The sequence below is a fragment of the Emys orbicularis genome, chromosome 4 (genome assembly GCF_028017835.1).
Source record: "Emys orbicularis isolate rEmyOrb1 chromosome 4, rEmyOrb1.hap1, whole genome shotgun sequence".
Lineage (NCBI taxonomy): Eukaryota > Metazoa > Chordata > Testudines > Emydidae > Emys > Emys orbicularis.
The window spans coordinates 7,820,736-7,838,679 of record NC_088686.1 but is presented as its reverse complement, the minus strand read 5'-3'; the positions used below and the strand labels follow the sequence as shown (position 1 = coordinate 7,838,679).

Here is a 17,944-nt window from a genome sequence, read left to right as displayed (position 1 = left end):
CTTAGAGACCAGAGAAAGGCCCAGACAGTTACTCACTTCTGAGGCAGCCTGGATGCCCTTCTTTCCATGTAGTCTGGTTAACAGTGCTTCAGCCCTGCATCATGACTTGAGCTTAGACCTGACACACACGGAGGCAGGATTTCTCTGAACTAGTCTGCCTGCCTAAGGGTCCAGATGGACGCACAGCTGTTCAGGCCACGGCCGTTGTTTCTAGGTTGGAGGCAGCTGGATAATGGGAATGTTCAGTAGTTGAGGGAAGTGGCAAGACTAGCCTCCAGGGTACTCGTCATGAGGGGAACTAAGGGATGTTGAAGGGGAAGAGGTGGCTATAGCGTAGCAGTGTGATAATGGGGGCTGTTAGCGGTATCATACACACAGTGCACTTACCCAAGTTCCCTGTAAGCTGCGTGGCCGCGCAGCAGCCGATTTAGCACTGTGCAGGCACTCAGGGAACCCGCCCAGGGACCTGCTGCAGGAGGGTGCCCCTCCCTCAGCCACGGGGGTTCAGGGAGGGGCACCCCTCCTGCAGCCCCAGAGCTACTACAGCTAGGAGAGGTGCCTCTTCCTCCTCCCCCCTGGCCCAGGTGCTGCTGCAGGGAGAGAGAGCGGGGGGGAGTCTTCTCTCCCCACTTAGTCCCTGAGCACCCCCTCATCTCCAGCCCCACCCCAGAGCCCTCACCCCTGCACCCAACCCTGAGCCCCTCATCCCCAGAAGGAGCCCTCACACCCCTGCACCCCAACCCTCTGCCCCAGCCCTGAGCCCCCTCCCACACTCCAAACCCCTTGGCCCCACCACATGAGTTTTGTTATGTGCACCAATATGAAGGTGATGTGTCATAGTGGTGCACATAATTCATTCTGCACATGGGTGGGAAAAAATCGGCGGGAACACTGCTTACACCCGTGGGAGATACTGCTCTGTCATGCTGAAAGGGCTGCACTCCCCCCCCCCCCCCCCCAATAAAAACCCATCTGTGTTGCATGGAATTTTTATGCACGGCCTTAAACACAGCACGTAGGAAGTCAGAGATTCTTCTCAGTGAGCGGCCTATGAAGGATTCTGTTCTACAGTTGAGAAGTATAGGTGATGCCACTGCTGGTAACAGGGCCTGTTTGTAAAACAGAACAGTCTCCGACTTCCTTTGGCTTCACCTTTCCCCGATAACCTAACAGCATAAAGATGTAAAGTTGGCTTGAACCGTGAGAAAAGTTACCTTTCTACCCAGGTGGATGGGCAAGATAGGGTCATCTTCTGAATGCAAAATTAAAAGGGGACTGGACAGCACTTTAACACTAAGGAAAAAATAGAGTATGTTACAGAAATACACAGCTTCTGGTTATTTAACCTAGTGCTTACCAACAAGGGCCAGTGTTAGGATCGAAGTTTGCTAGTAATATTGGTTTGAGGGGTCTCTCCCAGCCCAAAGTGCTATGCCATTTAGCTGCAGTTTGTACCGTTAAGATTTAAGAGGAGAGAGCATTGAGTTTTTAAAGCAGACCGGAGCAGAACATTGTCTGCACAAAGAGTGTGTAGAAACATCTGAATTTCAGGACACTGCAGGTACCAGAAATACCTTCCCCCCTACACACACTTGACAAATGCTGAAGACTAGAAGTCCTAAATACTATCCTCTTCGTAATCACTTGGAATAATGGACTTGAGACTCAAATCCCTGGTACTGCTGCTTGTAGCAAAAGTCAAAGTGACATAGCCCTGCAGCAGTTTGGTGGAGGAGTGAGTTCCTTCCCCCCTCAAGATTGTGGAGGTCCAGGTAGCTGAGCTCGCTCTATGCTGTGTAGGGTGTTCCAGTCTTGGGATGGCCAGTTAACGCTTTGTAGTGTACTTATGACAGAGACTCCATGGTAGGAAGAAAGCCTTAATATATAGTCGCTAGTCCTAGTGCAAAATATTTCTCAGTAGATCAGCCCTCTGTCTCCACCAAACACTTGACTATGGAAGCAAGGCTGAAAATATGCCTGGGCAAAATTGGTTTATTCTGCTTGACTGGGATGGATGTCATGCTTTTAGCTTCCCTCCCCACCCAAGTGTTTGGGTGAGTATCTCTGAATACACAAGGCTTTAGACACAGTCCCAGATGACATTCTGATAAGCAAGCTGGAGAAATGTGGGCTCACTCAAAACTACCACTAAGTGGCTATATAATTGGTTAAGCCAGAAAGAGTTGGAAGAAAGTCTCAAGTGGGGCTCCACAGGGATCTGTTCTGGGTCTTGTGTTATTTCACATCTCTATTAATGACCTGGAGGTAGGACTAGAGAGCACACTGATCAGATTTGCAAGCGAGACAAAGCTGGGGTGGGGGGGTGCAAGCACTTTGGAGAATAGAGCTAAAATTCAAAGAGATCTTGGTACACTGGAGAACTGGGCTATAGATGATTAAATGAAATTCAACAGAGACAAATGTAAGGGGCTATGCTTGGGGAAGAAAAACGAAATGAACAAATATAGAAGGGGGTAAATGACTTGGCAGTAGCACTGCTGAGAAGGATCTGGGAGTTGTGGTGGATCACAACCTCAACAGGAGTAAAAAACACAATGCTGTTGCAAAAAAATAAAAAATGCAATTTTAGGTTACATTAACAGAGGCATAGCATGCAAGTCACAGGAGTGATAGTACCACTACTCTGTGCTGGTTAGGCCTCAGCTGGAGTATTGTGTCCAATTTTGGTCACTGCTGTATAGAAAGGATGTGAAGAAACTGGAAAGGATCCAAAGATGATCAAAGGGATGGAATGCAGCCCTGTGAGCAAAGGCTGAAGGAACAGGATAGGTTTAGTTTGGAAAGGAGGAAATTAAGGGGGGATATGATAGCTGGCTTCAAGTACTAGAAAGTCTGCCATAAAAAAAAAAAAAAGATTGAGAAAAGTTGTTCTCTCTTGTCACTGAGGGCAGGACAAGAGGCAATGGGTTCCAACTGCAGCACAGCAGATTTAGATTCAATCTCAGGAGAAGCTTCCTGTCAGAACAGTAGGACAATGGAACAGACGCCTGAGAAAGTCATGGAAGCTTTCACGGGAGGTTTTCAAAAAGAGGCTGTTGTTGAGGGACGGGTGGTTTAGACCAGTGGTTTTCAACCTGTGGTCCACGGACCCCTGGAAGTCCGCAGACTACGTCTAAGATTTCCAACTGGGTCCACACCTCCATTTGAAATTTTTTAGGGGTCCATAAATGAAAAAGGTTGAGACAGACCGACCGACCCAGATGAGGGACGATGAGACAACTTGTCTAAACAGTGAAATCTGCATCAGTCATTTTGTAGGTGGCGAAAGCGCATGTTTTAGGGGGCAGAAGTCTCTCAGAAAGCTAGTTACTGAGACTAGCTAATTTCGATGGGAAAAGACAGTGTTGTATGAAAATCTAGCTTCCACGAGGCTGAGCCTCTCAGTGCAGCCAGTCTGAGTGATTCCTCCGCTGTACAGAAGATGGGTTGTATTGGAACCAGGAACAGGACTTTGTTCCTAGCAGCTAGCCAGTCCAGCAAGATGACAAACATTCATGCTTCAAGCATAACAGTAGGTCCAGAAACATTACTCACTTCTCATCACTACGGAAAAACATGTCACCCAACGCCATTGAGTCAAGGATGAAGTACTCAAATCCTGGGAACTGACGGTAGATCTGTTAAAGAAAGAGGGAGAGTTCAGAGCAATACACCACCTTTCATCTCACTTTTCATCCACGGCAAGAAAATCCCATTCCATCTGCTTCCACCAAGAGAACAAAGACGAATGAGGGAATCTCAACACAAACTGCACCAGCAAAGCCATAGTTGTGTGTAAACAAGTCTTGGGAGCAGGTCAGTTGTGCCAAGGAAAAAAACAAAACAAAACCCTGGCTTTTGGCTGCAGCATCAGACTGGGATAATGAGCATACCAGAGCAGGAGTGGGTGGGGTGGGGAGAATATAGGGGAGCCAGTAGCTACATGAGCTGTAGCTTGGTGTCAGACAGCCTGTTTGGGTCAGGAAGCAAAAAGTTTTTCCAAGTGGACAAGTGAATTGTATCAGAAGAAAGAGCCTTTTACCGTCTGTTTCAGCTTAACCCTTGGCTCTCACTGAGCATGGGGCTGAATACTGCACTCAAGGGCAGAGGGCTCCCATCCACACCACACTGCAAAACAGTTCCCATGCCTGCATTTGTATGGAGTGGTGTCAGATGTAGACCACTGATTCTAGTCCTTGGCTTTTCAAACCAGGCCCCTCTCAGCCTCCTTCCCACAGTGCTAGCATCGGAGTGGGAGTCCCTCTTTACATTTTCACACGATGCACACAGTCAACCTGTGGAACTCCTTGCCAGAGGATGTTGTGAAGGCCAAGACTATAACAGGGTTCAAAAAAGAACTAGATAAATGTATGGAGGATAGGTCCATCAATAGCTATTAGCCAGGATGGGCAGGGATGGTGTCCCTAGCCTCTGTTTGCCAGAAGCTGGGAATGGGCGACGGGATGGATCACTTGATGATAACCTGTCTGTTCATTCCCTCTGGGGCACCTGGCACTGGCCACTGTCGGAAGACAGGACACTGGGCTAGATGGACCTTTGGTCTGACCCAGTGTGGCCATTCTTATGTTTTTACATTAGGGTCCCTGTTGTACCTCAACTGTCCCTAGTTTTTCAGGGCATTCAGTTTGTCCCCCTGCACACTCCCACCCAAGGAATGGGTCCATACTTCCCATACATACAGCTTTTTCATTACAGTAAAACTGAACACGAAGAACAAAAAGCTCACCCAAGTCTGAGCACTACCAAGGTCAAGTATTTACCCTGCCATTGCTATGTATCGCTGACCAGCATTTGACAAGTGCTATTTCTTCAGCACTGCCGACAGCTCTGTCAACCAGGGCTTCCCCCTCCTCACCACAACTGAGTCAGTCACTGGTTTTAAAGCCCACTATCTGGGAACAGAACATCTCCATTCCAAGTGACACCTAAAACAAGAGCCCAGTCATGGTGTATCCTGGTGCTGTAGATCTCTTGACCAAATGACAAACATTTACCCCTCCCAAATCGACACACTAATTCATTAATAGTAAATGAGATTCTAGCGGGACCCCGCCGTGCCAGGTGCTGTACACACAGAACAATTAAGGCTAAGCAATCATCCAGGATTAGTCTAAATCCTATGCAGAGCTGAAGTTCTAGGGCAGCATGCAGGGGGTTGACACATTTCAGAGCACTGCCCAAAGTTAGGAACGTGTGATTGCCATGTTACGGACAGGCACAGATTAAGTGATTTGCCTGTAGTTACACAGCGCGGCAGTGGGACCAGAACCCAGGTCACCTTGTGCCCGTTCCACTGAGACACAACAATCCTTCACGCTAAGGAAAGGCAGAATTTCCATCTACAGAATGTGTTAAGCAGCCTGACCATTCTAAGGTCTCCCCCCTTCACATGCGTTATCGCCAGCTTTGATTCACTCCCCCTCCCTTACCTACTCTGCATGGAGAACGTTTACAAGACAACTATTCAGGACCAGAAAGACACAAATGAGTGTTCTCCTCCCTAAGCAACACCAAGGGCCCGGAAATGGGGTTACCGTGTCGTGTACCAAGAGTGAGGCTGAATTGCATTCTGGGGTGAGCTTGCAACCCAGGAAGGGGAGGAGTTCCTTAGAGACTGACCCACCTCTGCACTCTTCTAATCCCAGGCTGCTCTGGTAACTGGAGAGGACACCCAATAACTTAGACAGCTCTGGGAGCCAGTCTCACTTACAGCAGCCTCCCCAGGTTGCCCTACAGGCCCCAGCACTGCCTAGAATCTCTGCAGCGCTCTGGGTTGCAGTCCTACCCCGACATGCTCCACCCGCCACCACCCTCCCGCCCCCAGCATGCACCCTAGGCCAGGCAGCCTTATGGGCTTTCTTCCACAGTCACTGCATCATGTGAACGCCTCCCCAGACCCTTGACACCATTCCAGGCATTTGACCCAGTGTGGAGCCAGAGCAGGGCGAGGATCTCCCCCTTGATCTTTTGTCCCTTGTTGATTTGCAGGCCAAGAGATGCTGTGTTTGGAGGCTGTGGAATACGGTATCATCTCCCATAGGGCAGCAGCTTTAGTGCCCACACAAGTTCATGGTGTCCCGAGACAGATTTCATCCCAGAGATTTACTGAAGGACCTTCCCAGACAAGACTGCCATTGCGTTTCCCACTGCTGAATGCTGGTTGATAGCCAGGAGCTACACTAGGTGTCAGACATCTAAAGAACACTCCCTTCCCAGTCCCACAAGGGAGATATAGCCAGGCTACTTAGAAAAAAATCTCACTGGCAACATGCACTTGCTTTCCACGTGCAGCCATGCTAGGATGCAGAGAGTCTGTGGCCTTACTCTGGTAATGGGGATATGAGCTGCTGCCTCCCGAATGTTGGTGTAGGATGATTCCAGAACGATCAAGTCCACCTGGATGCCTTGGAAACAGTAAGGAGTGTGAAACGATCAGTTAGGTTACGGACCATTCAACATCCTTCACGCTGCCTCCACGCCTCCCACCACTATTCAGAGACTGTGCCTAATGCCTGATCCAAAGGTTGTTGGTGTCTTTCCAGTGACTGTAATGAGCTCTGGATGAGGCTCAATCAGCTGGATACTTCAAAAATTAAAGAGGCTGGACAACCACTTCAAGTTACTGCAATTTCTAGGTCTGCCCTGCATGGCACTTGGACAGTGCCAAGGAAGCAGAGAGCAGCTGCCAACTCCCCTCCTATGGAGGGGGAGTTCCCAACAGGTGCAGAGCCAGCTCCCTAGGCCACCCACCCACCCTGCATCCCCCAGCACCCAGGAAATGCCTGAAGCACAGTGCACTCCAGCAATCCCCGGCTGACAGCTCTTTGGAGCTGAACCTAGCCGATGTGGTGTAGACAAGCCCTTAGGTTGCTCTAAGTTTGGCTGTGGCCACAGCGAGCTGTGACCGACTCTTGCTCCTCTCAGCTCCACCCAGCTGATGGGCTAACCCTTGGTTATAAACATTTGAGAATTACCTTTTTCTTCAAGCAGTTTTCTTGCAACATTTGTTGCTACTCTAAGAAAGGAGAGGTGAGTCAGTGACTATGGGGGCAGTGCATTTTAAAAGGAGATGTATCGATTAAGACCAGAACTGACCATTGGGTTCATCTCACTTGACCTCCCGTATAACACAGCCCAATGGACTTCCCTGAACCAATTCCTGCTTCAAGTCTAACAGCTGTGGTTGAAATGGGATTTCTTTCCGAAAGAGATCCAATCTCGACTTAAGTATTTCCAGGGATGGAGAATCCATCACAACCCTTGGTAAATTGTTCCAACGGTTAATTACCCTAATTGTTAAGAATTTGCTCCTTATTTCTAGTCTAAGTTTCTCTAGCTTAATCTTCCAGCCATTGGATCTTGTTATACCTTTCTCTGATCAACTGGAGAGCCCTCTATCATCAGATTTCTGTTCCCCGTGTCGATACTTTTAGACTAATCAAGACAGACCTTTAACCTTTTCTTCGTTAAGTTAAATATATTGAGCTCCTTGAGTCTAGCACTATCAAGCAGGTTCTCTCAATCCTTTAATCATTCTTGTGGCTCTTCTCTGAACCCTCTCCAATTTTTCCCAACATCCTTCTTGAATTGTTGACACCAGAGCTGAACACTATATTCCAGCAGTGGTCACACGAGTGCCAGATAACCTCTGCTCCTATTCAAGATTCCCCTGTTTATACATTAGCATTTTTGGCCACTTCATTGTACTGGGAGCTCACGTTCAGCTTGCATCTCCACCATGACCCCCACAAGCCTTCCTGAGTCCCTGCTTTCCAGGATAGAGTCCCCCAGCCTAAACTATGGCCTACATTCTTTGTTCCTGGATGGTAGGACTTCACATTTGGTTGTACTGTAACATGTTTGCTTATGGCTGCCCAGTTTACAAGGTGACCGAGATCGCTCTGTATCAGTGACCTATACTCTTTAGTATTTACCACTCCCCCCAATGTTTGGGTCACCAGCAAGCTTGATCAGTAATTTTGTTTTCTTCCAGGTCATGGATAAAAGTAAATAGAGCCAAGAACCAATCTCTGCAGAACCCTACTTAAAAATAAATAAATAAATAAAATACCCGCTCAAAGATAATTCCCCATTCGCAATTACATTGAGATGTACCAGCTAGCCAGTTTAATCCATTTCGTATGTGCCATGTTGATTTTGTATCTTTCTAGTTTCTTAAACAAGATGTCATATGGTACCAAATCAACTGCTTCACAAAAGTCTGTGTGTCACAGCATCATTACCTTTGTCAACGACAGTTGCAAGAAATAGTTTGCAGAAATCTATTTGCCCTAACCCCATGTTGATTGGCATTAATTATTTTACCTTCTTTTAATTCTTTATTAACAGAATCCCATATGAGCCATCCCATACATTTTGCCCAGGACTGATGTCAAGCTGACAGGCCTAGAGTCACCCAGATCATCCTGTTCACTCCTTAAAATGTTCGCACAACTTGAGCATTCTTCCAGTCCTCTGGGCCAGGACATTACCCCTCCTGTAGGCAGTCTATGGAGTTCAGTGCCTTACAAGTCACTGAAGAAGTGTGACTACAAAGACACCTTTTTCTACTATAAACAAGGCCTAATGGGAGAAATAGGGGATTGGACAGGATTTTCCTTTATTAAAAAAGAAGTTTTAGCAGTAGCTGAGATCAGAGGAGAGAGAGGAGATCTGCATTACATGTTTGCAATTAAAACCCACCCTGGTATTTTAGGTTATACAGCAACTCCCCATTTGTCCAGCAACACAAGGGATGCGTCACTACAATCCCTAGACTCTACACCCTTTGGCCGGTCTCCAGTACCACACTTACCCACTGCCCAAGGAATGTCCCCAGAAGAGTACTGTGCTATTTCCACTCCGGGCTTTTACCCAGTCATAGAGGCACATGACGTCCGTAGTAAATCCCGTCTCACTTGGATAGCCACTCGAGTCCCCATACCCTGGGAGGCAGCAGATTAGGGGTTATAACATGAATAACAACATTTTAATAAATTGTGAGACAGCTTTCTTTGTTGTTTTTTGTTTTGTTAAGTTTACCTCTGTAGTCAAGAGCCAGTATATGGAAGCCTGCACCACTCATCACCTGTTTAAGAAATCAAGCAACGTTACACTTCAAATGACAGACTAGGGCAGCCAATGTATTTATTGTACAAAACTCAGAGCCACTGTAGGGTGCTAGAGGAACTATCTGACAGTGGTGCGTCCCCAATCCATGGAAAGAAAGGATTGGTACCAGCTAGATACTACTCGCCCGACTCCTAGCCATCACTCCGATGTGCGCAATTGGCTTGCTTGTGTAAAAAACAAACCAGATTTGGCCCTACCAATCTTTGTTGGTGAGGTACACTCCCCTGGGACGCAAGATAACAAGCAGTGTTCTGAGATACCATCTGAGCAAGTTCACCCCACACACTGGGCTGTGGGAGTCTCAATACCCACTCGGATCGGTCTGACCTACCTTCAGCAAGGAAACTCGGTGCCCTGAAGCCCTGTAGGAGAGTTAAAAAAAGCTTTAACAAGGATTCATCGATTCTAAGACCAAGTCCAGTTTACCAGAGCACCCGAATTATAGGCAAAAGGAAGAAATGAAGCTTCTTTAATGACAACAGGAAGCTGAAGTGCTCTTCAGTGTTTTTAAAATGGATTCGTCTGTGCACCGTGGCCCTACACTAGAGGATAGTTTTAAATCTGAGCACGACGTAGGAACCAACAGTTTGCAGCTGGCCACTTTCACAGATCAGTTGGCCTCTATTTTCATTGAATCAGCCCCAGGAAATTTTATTCACCTGCAATTAGATCCAAAATGGGTGTCCTGGCCTCTAGAGCACGATACGAGCAACCTTAACTAACAGAGGAGTTTAGAACAAACTTAACATTTCAAGTGCAAGTTATTTTATAGCAGAATTTTTTCATATTGATTAGCGGTCACGTTTGGGGGGGGGGGGGGGGGGTTGAGACAGCCACTACAAGATTTGGGAGTAAAGACAAAGCTTTACCAAGCAACGGGAAGCTAATAAACTGCCTAATACTTTAGCACCCAAGATGCTATAACAATTGATCATCACTAAAGACTTAAAGTGAGAGCCAGCAAGATGGAAGCCCAGCACTCTAGTTCAGGGCATGTGCACCAACTTGGAGCACACGGACGTATGGCCAAAGTCCACAGTTGCTGAAATACCAGAATGTTGTTTAAAACAGGTCTGCCTCAAGGGAGAGGCGATTTCGATCAATAACTTATTTTCAGACTCAACAGCCAAATAAAGAGCATTGTTTAAAGAAATCCAACCCAGTACGCACATTGCAGCCATTCCAAGGGGATCGGAGGACAGCCCCTCAAGGCTGGCTATGATGGGGCTCACACAGATGACTGCAATACACGAGGTGGGGCAAATCCTGACCTGACTCTCGCCATGAAATCAGTAGGTTCTACAGGTCCGGTCAGGGCAGGACTTGGTCGGGAAGGAGGCTCCAGGCATAGGGGGAGGCATGAATGGAGAAGGCACAAGGCAGACACAGGTGAAGGACAAAATGAGCAACTTGGACTGAGCAAAGGGGGGGAGCATGGGATGGGGGAATGAAAGGAGACAGGAAGGAGCTAAGTTGCAGCAGGTCATGAAGGTGAGAAGGAGGAGCCTGACAGCTCTGGAAGGACCAGAGAGTCAAGTGAAGGAATTTTAGGAAAGGCTGAACTTTGTCATAGCATCAGGCCAGGCAAAGGATCACCACGGTAGTATTTTGGAAGGCTTGGCAGGAAGGCCAGAAGGAGAAGTGGGCAGGAATCAAGGCAAGAGAGAATCAAGGCCTGGAATAGAGTTTTGCAGTGGAAACAGGAGAGGCCATGCAGACAGAACTGGCAGGCGTGAGCGTGTGTTGTGGGGAGTAGATGCAGAGGTGAGTCAAAGAGGGAGGATGGAGGAGTTGTGTGCAGTAATGGAGAAAGGACAGGCAGACACTTCAGTTTGACATGCTGAATTGACAGAATTCTCTTTATAGAAGAAAGTTAACTGTTCTTAAACCTTTCTATTGTGGAACCACTGGGCTAGGTATTGTCCTGCCCCAAGAACCTACAACCTAGAAGACATAAGAAGTGGTTGAGATGGAGTGGGTACCAAACAGTATTATAAGCCACATCATAAAACCACCAGAAAGTCAGGAACAAGTCTGCTGTCTCTCCATAAGAAAGGTCACAAGAGTGAAAGAGCAGTGTGTCAGCAGAGAGGGACTTCCAGAGTTTACAGCCAAACTATTCCTGCCTTCAGCTGACAGCAACAGATGTCACTGTCACGAGCAATACAATATACCCAACATAATGTAGAACAACCTACAAATGTAGTATTATTCATGTTAATCACCTGTTACCTCCATTGCCATGGAGATAAATTATAACGGGATTATCGTCTGCAAGAGTTTCTTCATACCAGCTGTGATCCTTCCCTTGAGCTTCTATCCCCCTGCTGCCAGGCAAAACATGCCTAAAAGAACCAAGAGTATGTAATTAACAAGCCTGCTCAAGTGCATCTGGATATTCCATTGCTGATCAAAGGAGACATGCTACTGTTTCATGAATCAGACACTGGGAAGATGAATAACTGTATTTAGTTAATGGTTTTCAAAAACCAGGCAAACACAGCCTCTTTTGTTAGGTAGAGTCCGGCCATTTCTCTGTCCACTACTCTACACGGAATACCCTTTGCAAAAGGAAAAAACAACTGTTAGACCAAATACTATGTTTTTAATTCAGCAGAATATAATGCAGCATCGTTTCTCTGTTTTAAAAATAGCTACATATCATCACAGTCCAGTAGCCAGGAACAGCTACACTGCGACAGATAAAGGGCTTTGGACACATCTGCTGGCAGCCAGTGTACGGGAATAATGGGGAAATACTGACCATCCAATGGAGGGAGCAATGCACACCGCGCTCTGCAGCACACCACTGCTAGCTGACCCAGCTTGACATTCAAGTCAGATTTTCACTACCACACCCATGTGCACATGGACTTTGTACCTGCACTGCTGCACCTTGGTGTACATGGGCAGGTGGCGAAATAGCAGGCTATCTAGCCCCGGGCATGTAGGTATGGGTGCATACACAGAACTGGTCAATGAAGAGTCAAGCCCTTTGCATCCAGATACTGTTGCTGTTTTTATTGTTCACGACTACAAAGTAAGTTCTGGAGACATGCAAGCTCTTGCTTTGCTTCGTCGCTAAAGTGTACAGCTTTATGCAGAATGTAAGAATAAAGTTTTAGCTGGAGAATCTAGAAAGTTTAAGTAGTGACAGATTTTTACATTGCATGCCACATGGTATCCAGAGGTCAACTACTAATAGAATTTGAGATTTGGAATTCTTAGACATCAGACCTCACCTGGGTATATGACAGTTCAAACACTTTCCTTCTGCTAGTCCATGAGAATCTGAATGATCTGGTTGTCTACTCACCAGACGCCGATGGTGACCTCCGGTTCGGTTGTGAGATAGAAGTTTACAGTATGGTTCAGCAGCAATTCAGGTTTCCCAAAGTCCACAAAGGGAAATGCCACTGAGAAAGACAAGTCACAAAATACTAAGTAGCAATTTCTCCCATACAGTGCGGTAATCATCCTATTGATAGCTAGTCAGGATTAGTTCACGTCCACAGTCACAAACTCAGCAGAGTCTCACCGGATTCCTAGGAAGAGGTTTCATGTTATTGCGAGAAAACCCAATTCCCAACCTATCACCGGTGGAATCTTCTGCACTCAGCTAACTCCTCCCACCTTTGGCTTCAATGGGAGCCTAGGCAGACAAGTGCCAAGCAGTTCTGAAATCTTTCCCCCTTCAAGTGTATATTATACACAGCACTTCCACGTGGAGAAGTGATTATACATATTTATATTACCTCTGCCAGCCTCAGGAGTTCATCTAGTATTCTAGTCCAACCCCTGCTCAAAGCAGGACCAACCTCAACTAAATCATCCGCCAGGGCTTTGTCAAGCCGGGCCTTAAAAACCTCTAAGGAAGGAGATTCCACCACCACCTCCCTAGGTAACCCATTCCAGTGCTTCACCACCCTCCTAGTGAAATAGTTTTTCCTAATATCCAACCTAAACCTCCCCCACTGCAACTTGAGACCATTGCTCCTTGTTTTATCATCTGCCACCACTGAGAACAGCCGAGCTCCATCCTCTTTGGACCCCCCTTTCAGGTAGTTGAAAGCTGCTATCAAATCCCCCCTCACTCTTCTCTTCTGCAGACTAAATAAGCCCAGTGCCCTCAGCCTCTCCTCGTAAGTCATGTGTCCCAGCCCCCTGATCATTTTTGTTGCCCTCCGCTGGACTCTCTCCAATTTGTCCACATCCCTTCTGTAGTGGGGGCCCCAAAACGGGACGCAATACTCCAGATGTAGCCTCACCAGTGCCGAATAGAGGGGAATAATCACTTCCCTCGATCTGCTGGCAATTCTCCTACTAATGCAGCCCAATATGCCGTTGGCCTTCTTGGCAACAAGGGCACACTGTTGACTCATATCCAGCTTCTCAGCCACTGTAATCCCCAGGTCCTTTTCTGCAGAACTGCCGCTTAGCCAGTCAGTCCCCAGCCTGTAGCGGTGCATGGGATTCTTCCATCCTAAGTGCAGAGTCCTGCACTTATCCTTGTTGAAGCTCATCAGATTTCTTTTGGCCCAATCCTCCAATTTGTCTTGACCCTATCCCTACCCTCCAGCGTATCTACCTCTCCCCTCAGCAAGTTCACAGATGACATCCATCTCATTCTCCAGATCATTAATGAAGATGTTGAACAAAACCAGCCCCAGGACCGACCCCTGGGGCACTCTGATACTGGCTGCCCACTAGACGTCGAGCCATTGATCACTACCCATTGAGCCCAACGATCTAGCTAGCTTTCTATCCACTTTTAGTCCATCCATCCAATCCATACTACTTTAACTTGCTGGCAAGAATACTGTGGGAGACCATATCAAAAGCTTTGCTAAAGTCAAGATATATCACGTCCACCCCTTTACCCATAGAGCCAGTTATTCTCATCATAGAAGGCAATCAGGTTGGTCAGGCATGACTTGCCCTTGGTGAATCCATGTTGACTGTTCCTGATCACCTTCCTCTCCTCCAAGTGCTTCAGAATGGATTCCTTGAGGACCTGCTCCATGATTTTTCTGGGGACTGGTGAGGTTGACTGGCCTGTAGTTCCCCGGGCTCTCCTTCTTCCCTTTTTTAAAGATGGGCACTATATTTGCCTTTTGCCAATCGTCTGGGACCTCCCCTGATCACCACGAGTTTTCAAAAGATAATGGCCAATGGCTCTGCAATCACATCAGCCAACTCCCTCAGCACCCTTGGATGCATTGCATCCGGCCCTATGGTCTTCTGTATGTCCAGCTTTTCTAAATAGTCCTTAACCTGTTCTTTCACCACTGAGGGCTGCTCACCTCCTCCCCATATTGGGCTGCCCAGTGCAGCAGTCTGGGAGCTGACCTTGTCTGTGAAGACTGAGGCAAAAAAAAAAAAAAAAAAAAGCATTGAGTACTTCAGCTTTTTCCACATCATCACAAGGTTGTCTCTCGCATTCAGTAAAAGTCTCACACTTTCCTTGACCACCTTCTTGTTGCTAACATACCTGTAGAAACCCTTCTTGTTACCCTTCACATCCCTGGCTAGCTGCAACTCCAATTGTGCTTTGGCCTCCCTGATGACACCCCTGCATGCTCAAGCAATATTTTTATACTCCTCCCTAGCCATGTGTCAAAGTTTCCACTTCTTGTAAGCTTCCTTTGTGTGTTTAAGCTCACCAAAGATTTCTCTATTAAGTCAAGCTGGTCACCTGCCATATTTGCTATTCTTTCTGCACATCAGGATGGCTTATTCCTGCGCCCTCAATAAGACTTCTTTAAAATACAGCCAGCTCTCCTGGACTCCTTTCCCCCTCATATTAGCCTCCCAGGGGATCCTGCCCATCAGTTTTTCTGAAGTCCAGGGTCCGTATGCTGCTGCTCTCCTTTCTTCCTTTTGTCAAAATCCTGAACTCGACCATCTCATGGTCACTGCTGCCCAGTGACCCACTTCTACTTCCACCCACTTCTACTTCCCCTACCAATTCTTCCCTGTTTGTGAGCAGCAGATCAAGAGGAGCATGGCTCCTAGCTGGTTCTTCCGGCACTTGCACTAGGAAATTGTCCCCAACACTCTCCAAAAACTTCCTGGATTGTCTGGATTGCATAACATAAATTTCCTGCACTCTCTATGTATAACAGCCTCAGTGTCCCTGGTAAAGGCCGAGCTTGCTCAGTAAGTTTGTGTAGCTTGTTCCAAGATACCTTAAGAAACTTGAATTGACAGCAATCAGGCGTATTTTTAAATCCTTTATTTTGGAAAAAGCCTGTGAGATGCAGAGTAAAAGTAGGCCCTAAAAATATGCCTGCAAAGTCTGAGGCATCAGAAACACAAGCTCTCCCTTGTCCCTCCATTAGCTACTCAAGTGAATTCAAAGGTGCTTCACACTCCTTAAGCCTGGCCCTGTGATTGAGGCAATGACTGACTATGGGAGTACACACTTACTCCGGGGGGGGGGGGGGGGAATTCTGCACCACTGCACATGCTCCCACTTCATGTCGCCTGCAGATTGTTTTTCCTCCACAGAAAATACTTTCTGCCGGAGAGGCACTGCAGTTATGCCTTTTGGCCACCAGGGGCTGCCGTGGCACCAGAACAGCAGATGGCTCACTGTAGCAGCCAATGGAGAGGAGAAGAGGCTGCGTTCCTTACAGTGCCCTGCTGGGGGGGGGGGGGCAGGTGAAGAGACATTGGGGGGGGACAGAATGGGGCACACAGGGCTGCTGGGGGGGGGGGATCACAGACTGGGGTTCAGAAGGATGGGAGTGGGGGTGCCTGGGGAAGGGGAGTGCCTGACTGAATGGGAGAGGCTAGAATATAACCCACTTCATCAGATGCATGGAGTGGAAAATACAGTAGGCAGGTATACATATACAGCACATGAAAAGATGGGAGTTGCCTTACCAAGTTGGGGGGTCAGTGCTAATGAGGCCAATTCAATTAGGGTGGATGTGGCCCATTCTCAGCAGTTGACAAGAAGGGGTGAATATCAACAGAGGGGAAATTACTTTTTGTAGTGCTAATTCAATCAAAGTGGACGTGGATTATATTGTGTTATTTTGACAAATAAAATGTGCAGAATTTTAAAAAAATATATTGTGTGCAGAATTTAATTTTTTTGGTGCAGTATCCCCCAGGAGTAACAAATGTAATGCCACCAGGAAGGTCAGGCCAATTAGGGATCTCCCATTGTCCCTTGCCCTCATCTGAAGTTGCTATTCTCACTCATCAACCCCAATGCATTTCTCATGCCACCAAACCAGCTGCACTGCAGAAGGGTAGTCAATCTACCCTTCTCACCACCACACTGCTTCAGGTTTACATAAAGGTTTTATTTCACATCCCAGAAATCTCTTGAAATTAGCCAGAATCTGCCAAACAGTTACTTTCAGTCTTAGCCCTTTGATACACTTCCATGTGTAGCTTTGATACTAGTAAAGCAACATGTACACTTTTGCTCACCAGCTGCCCCTTTTGCTCTTTGATAATCAATAGAGAAAGAAATGCAATGAATTCCACAATTTCTTATCCACACAAGTAAGTGGGAGGAATACTTACCAATATTGAGAAAGACAAACTTGGCCAACAGCGCAGGAAAGAGACGTATAAGGAATGGTACGGAAACATAAATAACGAAGAGATGCAGGATTAGGGTTCTGAATAACCAGGATGACCTCCTCCTGTAAGACAAATAAGTCCCAGTAATATACATTACTTTAAGAAAACAATATTTAGAGTTAGTTTAGGTTTAGGTGTCTTTACATCGGACTTGTGGGGAGGAGGGGTTGGGTCAAGTCTCTAGCTTATGGACATGATTAAAAAGGGGACCTAGAGTTTTGCAGGGGTGGGTTTTCTTCCGCAGCAGAGGGAAAGTTAAGATTCTTGCAAAAGCTATTTCCCTGTCAGGCAGTACAGACCTAAGACCACCAATTGCTAGGTTTGCTGTTGTACTGCTCAGCAGTGCCGCTGCCTGCAGAGACTCAAATTAACCCTGTCTTTTGTATTCCATGCGAAGTCTGGAAAATGATCCTCAGGTACTTCAAGAGGCGCACGAACAAGCTGGAGCACTTCTTTGGTGTACAGAAGGCAGCATGTGCAAAGGGATTTCCGTATTCCCATCACTGATGCTCAACAGCCTGTTCAATCCTTCTAAAGCCTTCTTTCATGAGGCAAGAGAGGCAATTAGCCAAGTCCAGATTAGTGCGCCAGTGGGTAGCTTCAGGAGTGGCTTGATGTAAATCGGAGATGCCACTGGCAAGTGATCAAAGCGGACACTGACTTTCAGCGTGGGCCACAGTTTGCAAGGGGTGTCCACAGACACACTGTGTTGTCTCCTCTTCCAAAAGGAGAGAGATGACAGCAGCTGCCACGCAACATTCTAAAAGTGGTTCAGTGCGGACGATAGTCTCCAGGGTACAATGAAGCACGGACGTTCCTTTGTGGGGTTGCCAATCAAGTGTTTGGGACATAAGCATTGTCCCAGAATTTTTTCCAGTGGGCCTCAGGATTGAATGAAGGCACTTTAAGAACTTTAGCCGGATCCCAAAAAAGCCAGTGAGATTTCAGGCATGCCTTCGGCAGGGTCTGGAAGTCTTCAAGAATTGGTAAGCTCAGGTTGGCCATGGTTCAGTTGTATGTTTATGGAGGGGATGGTTTGATGGGATAACGTGATTTTAGTCAATAGGTCAATAACGTGCCATCGCTGGTAATTAGTAACAATGGTCAATGATGGGATATTAAAAGTTACTACAGAGAACATTTTCCAGAGTCTGGCTGGAGAATCTTGCCCGCATGCTCGGGGTTCAGC

At 47.0% G+C, this 17,944-nt stretch overlaps 1 protein-coding gene across 1 annotated transcript in view; it reads right to left on the bottom strand.

The window, feature by feature from the left end:
- Positions 1–17,944, bottom strand: part of ABHD12B (abhydrolase domain containing 12B) — a 36,583-nt gene that overhangs the window by 3,689 nt on the left and 14,950 nt on the right. Inside the window, exons 2-11 of the mRNA XM_065402292.1 lie at positions 16,696–16,817; positions 12,470–12,569; positions 11,379–11,498; positions 9,485–9,515; positions 9,064–9,109; positions 8,837–8,966; positions 6,996–7,036; positions 6,346–6,425; positions 3,556–3,638; positions 1,215–1,293 (exon numbers count right to left, since the gene is read on the bottom strand). Of these exons, the coding sequence (XP_065258364.1) occupies positions 1,215–1,293; positions 3,556–3,638; positions 6,346–6,425; positions 6,996–7,036; positions 8,837–8,966; positions 9,064–9,109; positions 9,485–9,515; positions 11,379–11,498; positions 12,470–12,569; positions 16,696–16,817 (832 nt within the window). The remainder of the gene's footprint in view (positions 1–1,214; positions 1,294–3,555; positions 3,639–6,345; positions 6,426–6,995; positions 7,037–8,836; positions 8,967–9,063; positions 9,110–9,484; positions 9,516–11,378; positions 11,499–12,469; positions 12,570–16,695; positions 16,818–17,944) is intronic.